We start from the raw sequence: 5,296 nt of genomic DNA on the forward strand, positions 1-5,296 counted from the left end.
AAGATTTTATTTATTTATTTGACAGAGAGAGAGAGATAGCGAGAGCAGGAACACAAGCGGGGGGAGTGGGAGAGGGAGAAGCAGGCTTCCCGTGGAGCAGAGAGCCCGATGTGGGGCTCGATCCAAGGACCCTGGGAGCATGACCTGAGCCGAAGGCAGACGCTTAACGACTGAGCCACCCAGGCGCCCCTTCTCTGCTGGTCTTAAGGGAGTTTCATTTGTAACTGTTGGATGTCCTGCTGTGCTCAGGGACGCTGGGGTCAGGGAATGGTCCTCATCTGTGTCGGGATGTCTTCTCCTTGTGGGGAGGGCCAGTGGTGAAGTTGGTGACTCAGAAGGGGGAAGGGGATTTGAACACCTCCTTACTGGGTATGATCCTCCATCCAACCTCTGCTCAGCCTGAATGGTTGTTTTATTTATATATATATATATATATATATAATATATAACGGCTCTGGTCCTTCCTTCAGTTTATAGGTCCTGCTCCAGTTCCAATGTCTCCCTGTGCTCCCCACAGCCCCATGAGCCTTATCTGCCTTGCTTACCTACGTCCCCAAGTTAGAGATGATGCTCAGTAAGTGGGGCTGAATTGAATAAAAAGGCATGATTTAGCTTTTCTCAAAGGAAAATAGTGGAGCTGAGGTGGCCAGTCTGCGTCGGTGAGCCCAGTCAGTCAAGGGGGGGTTGATGAGGGTTGCGAGCCTCTGGGAAGGGTGGTGGAAGAGCCTGATTGAGCCTGGGCCCTCTTCCTCACGGTGACAGTCACAGCTGCTATTTTTGGGTGTCCACCTCATCCTCAAACATGGGAAATCTGGCTTTCAATGACTGACATACAACCTGTGCCTTTTAAAGATATTTTATTAAAAAAAAAAAAGAAAAGAAAAACCAACCAAACAAAAAGCCCAACCCAAGAACTCTTGGTTCTGGGAGTCTGGGAGCAGCTTAGGTCTGTGGGGAGGGTGGAACCTGGAAGACAGACGGTGTGGAGGTCTCTGACCCCTGGGAGGAAGAGCAAGAGCCCCGGGGAAGCTGACAGGCAAAGCAGCCTTTCCCAGGGCTCAGCCCCCTTCTGCGTGAGGCCTGGGCTCACCCACTTGGAAAAGACAGGTGGGTGGCTCAACCCACAGAAAAAGGCAGGGTGGGCAGTTCTGGACAGGCCTCAGACCTCTTGTTAAGGTCACCAACCAGTCAGGAAGGAGACAAGGGTGGCCCGGGGCTTGATCGGGCCTATCAGCACCCTCCACGAAGGCGGGGTTCAACTCACCCTAGGGAGGCAGGCTCAGATTGGGAGATGCGGCCCCAAGAACTGAGCAGAAGGGGCCCTGACGAGGTGGGAGCTGGGGCAGTTCCCAGGCAGGACTCCCGGTGGGCAGGGTAGGACCCAGACACTTCAGAGCTCAGTGGCCCTGGGGGCCGCGGGGCAGCGCCCGGATGGGCCGGGGCGGAGGATTGTCCAGGACCGGTTCAGGCCGGGCCCGCACGCCGCCCCGGCGCTTTTGCTTGCGCAGCAGGTAGCTCGAGTACTGCACCTCGGGCATGGCCAGCTTGAGGCAGGCCTCGGTGGCTGGCCCGGCGCCGCCGCTGGGCAGGTCGTAGCCCATGATGTCCACCTTGCGGCTGGGCTGCCACGGCTGCAGCTGCTTGGTGCGGATCTGCGCGGCGGGCCGCAGCACGGGCTCCTCGCCGAAGCAGCGCCGCAGCAGGCGCTCCCGGGCCTCGCGCAGCTCACGCGCCTCGCGCTCCACGCAGGCGCGGCCGGCGCTCGCCACGCGGCGCCAGAACGTGGCGTTGAAGTGGTCGTAGAGGCCCGCGTCGAGCGCGTTCCAGGCGCGCGCGGCCCGCGCCAGCGCCGCGGGGATGGCGGCGAGGCGCGAGCTGGCGGCGCGCGCGTTGAGCTTGGCGTAGAGCACGTCGTCCAGGTCCCAGGCCAGCAGGCGCCGCAGCAGCACCAGCGACTCGTCGAAGTATTCGGCGATCATGACGAGCGAGAAGACCTCCTCCACCTGGCGGATGAGGCCCGCCAGGTAGGCGGCGTCGTCGCGCGGGCTGCGCTCGTTGTCGCCGCCCAGGTCGTAGGCCAGCGTGTTGTGCGCGAACATGGCGAAGTGCTCCCCGGCGCGGTAGTAGGCCTCGGGCGCGCGCAGGAAGGCCTCGAGCGACGCGTTGGGCACGCGCCGAAAGGCCGGGCAGTACTGGTTGTAGTAGCTGAAGAGCGACTCGAACATGGCGGCCGGCTCGCGCAGGATGGTGACGTAGACGGTGCCGGGCGGCATGAGGCGCTCGAGTTCCGCGCGGTCGAAGCGCAGGTGGCTGGCTAGCATGTGTGGTGGCCGCGTGGCTGGGTGCACGAAGTGTGCCGAGAAGTTGCGGGGGTAGCAGAACTGGTGCTCGCAGCTCGGGTGCGGCAGGGCCACCGTCAGGTTGTGGCGCTCGGCGAAGCGGAACAGGATGTTCTGGACGGTGGTGCCTGCAGTCTTGTGCGTCTTCAGGAAGGCCACAGTCATGTGCTTGGGGCGGGGCGGTGAGTCCCGCAGAGGCGGGCAGCTCAGAGGAAACAGCTTGGGGTACCTGCCAAGTCCGGGGTGGGGGCAGTTTGCAGGGGGAAGGAAGTGTGAGAGGGGTGCGTCTCGACCCCTGCCCCTCCCCGTGGACGGTAAGACGGGCACAGAACGGCCCATCCTGGGCTATACTCGTGGACCCGTAGAGGGGTATGGCAGGCAGCCTCTAAGAGGACCCCCAGTGATCCCTGCAGGCCTCTGGGTATTCACTCTCTCGTGTATTTCCCTCCCCGTGAGTATCAGCAGGACTTATTGATGCCGTTAGGGAATAGAATAGGGAGAAACGAGGGGGTGTCACTCTTGAGATTACATTATAAAAAGACTATGGCTTCTATCTTGGTGTCTCTCCCTCTCTCTCTAGGATAACTCAGGCAGGGAGAAGCAAGCTGCCATACTGTGAGCAGCCCTTATGGGGAAGTACCAGGTGGCAACAGTCCAGGAGGTACTGGGCCCTCAGTCTGTCTGCCTGCTTGAAGAACTGAATGCTGCCAGCAACCACATGAATGAGCGTGGAAGGGGAGCACTTCCAGTCAGACCTTCAGATGAGACTGCATCTTCAGCAGCCAGCTTGATTGCAACTCCCTGTGACCTTGAGCCAGAGGTACCCAGCTAAGCCACACATGGATGCCTGACCCACAGAAGCAAGATAATAAATGTTTGATGTGTTCACGTGCTAAGTTTTGAGGTAATTTGGCCACACAGAAATAGATAACTATTATAAGGACAGAGGCCCTTGGAGATCCTTGAGAAAGTCTACTCTACACCTATAGAAACTGAAGACCAGGAGAAGAATCATTTACGTTTTCTGGCAACTCAGATAAAGTCACCATATTCTCTTGTTCTCTGTCTTCTTTCTCATTTTTCCTCTTTCTCTGGCTCCTCATCTTGTCGATGAGTGGCATGGGCTTTGAGGCAATCTATTTGTTATACGATTCTGTTAAGTTCCCTGGAGCTTCGTTCGTTCAGTCAACAAATTTTTTTTGAGCATCTATTATGTGCCAGGCACTGTTCTAGGCTCAAGAATTTTGCTAGTATAAAAAGCAGAGAATACTCCTAGCCTTCATGAAGCTTTCATTTCTGTTTCCTTGTTCCTGAAACAAAGGTGTTGGGGATTACAGATGACCTGTAAATTCCCTTCAGACTTTGAGTTACTCTCATTTCTTTTCTGTCCTAAGCATCATGTAATGAGGACTACTCTAAGCACCTTTGAGACCACCACTGAGATTTTCTATCTGTGGCTGGTTTGGGCTCAGGGTTATATCTACCCAGATGCCCCTCCTAAAGACCAGCAAATCCTCCGACAAGGAGAACTGAGCCCATTCACACCATTCTCATGGGCAGATAATGTAGGAAATGGGAAGCTGAGGTCCTGAAGGGTGCAGGGATTTGTTGGGTTCACATAGCCGGGCGTAGGGCAAGGGCTCCTATTAGTTGTCACATGGTATCCTGTATCAGGATGGCTGACTGGGTCACACATACCATCATTTCCATTCTATAGATGAGGAAACAGGCTCAGAGAAGTGAGGGCATTTGCCTAGCACAGCAGAAGCAATGAGAAGTTTGCAGTCCTTTGGGGGAGGCACTCAGAATGCCGTGGGAAGGACTTGGACTGGATTAGAATCCCAGTTTAGCCACTGACTAACTCTGTGCCTTCAAGCAACCTTTCAATGAAGACCAGTCCCTGCCCAGGGAAGTTGTGTGGATCTAAAGAGAATGTATAGAAAGCACTTTTAAGAATAGGGGGAAGGAGCAAAACCCAGCAGAAGACAGACTCTCCTGGCAGATAGAAGGAATGGGAAGGAGAGCTCCCAGTTCTGTTGCCAACCCGGCAAGAATGCAACTTGCCTGGGTCCCGCCCCCACACTGAGGCCCTGCCCCCTTACCAGCTGAGCTGTGCCCCCTGGTGGATGAGGAGGCTTAAGGTGCTGCACCCTAGCACCAGCAGCAGGATTTTCCTTCGGCTCATCATCTTGGTGGCCTGCTGCACGTGCTGGAGGATGGGTGGCATGATGTGGTACCCACCCCTGGACCAGCCGGGGCCTCGCTATCCAGGACTCCCTTCGCCGACACTCATGGGGGCTCCTGGGGCTCTGGTAGCAGGGCCAGTATTCCTGAGAGGCCTGGCAGAAGGAGGAGGCAAACAGGTTTGCAGCAGGCAGAGGAGATGGGCTGTGGGCCCCAGCAGGACTGCTGCAAAGGAGAGCTCCAAAGGGTGGGGTGAGCAGAGAAGCCAGAGAAGATCGGATTCCTACCTCCCATTACCAAGACCCTATCTCCGCACGGCTCCAGATAACTTAGTCTTGGGTGGAATTACAGGCTCTGGGGTGTGGCCAGCCCTTCAAGCTGTAGCTACTCCTCCCTTGAGCCCTGTCTTGGCTTCTCTCCCTGACCCTTAATTAGTCTTTGTCTTGTGGTCATTTGTATCTGTCTCCCCAGTAGACTTACCTTAGCACCAGGGCTTGGCTTAAAGCACAGAAGTTTCAGTTCAAGGTATCCCTCCTCCAGGACTCCTTGCCTGACTGCTTCAGCCAAGAGTTGGTCTTGACTCCCCAGAGACTGAGCTCCTCAGAAACCACTAACCAGACCTATAGCTTCTCGAGTCTCTTGACTTGGGCAAGGGATCAATACTGCAGGCTTACAACACGTACTATACTATTACATACTTAATTTCATTTAATGCCCACCACACCCTAACATAGGTATTATTCCCCATTTTGCAGACAAGGAGACTGAGGCTC

General features: G+C 55.9%; 1 protein-coding gene across 1 annotated transcript; it reads right to left on the reverse strand.

The window, feature by feature from the left end:
- Positions 1-993: 993 nt before the first annotated feature.
- GAL3ST3 (galactose-3-O-sulfotransferase 3) lies at positions 994-4,566 on the reverse strand. The gene is made up of 2 exons (XM_035012388.1): positions 4,442-4,566; positions 994-2,568 (listed from the first exon to the last, which is right to left on the reverse strand). The coding sequence occupies exons 1-2, from the start codon at positions 4,564-4,566 to the stop codon at positions 1,398-1,400; spliced, it is 1,296 nt and encodes a 431-aa protein (XP_034868279.1). The 3' UTR covers positions 994-1,397.
- Between the last annotated feature and the right edge of the window lie 730 nt (positions 4,567-5,296).

Source organism: Mirounga leonina, unplaced genomic scaffold (assembly GCF_011800145.1).
Source record: "Mirounga leonina isolate KUSES-001 unplaced genomic scaffold, KU_Mleo_1.0 Mir_166, whole genome shotgun sequence".
In the NCBI taxonomy this organism is placed as follows: domain Eukaryota; kingdom Metazoa; phylum Chordata; class Mammalia; order Carnivora; family Phocidae; genus Mirounga; species Mirounga leonina.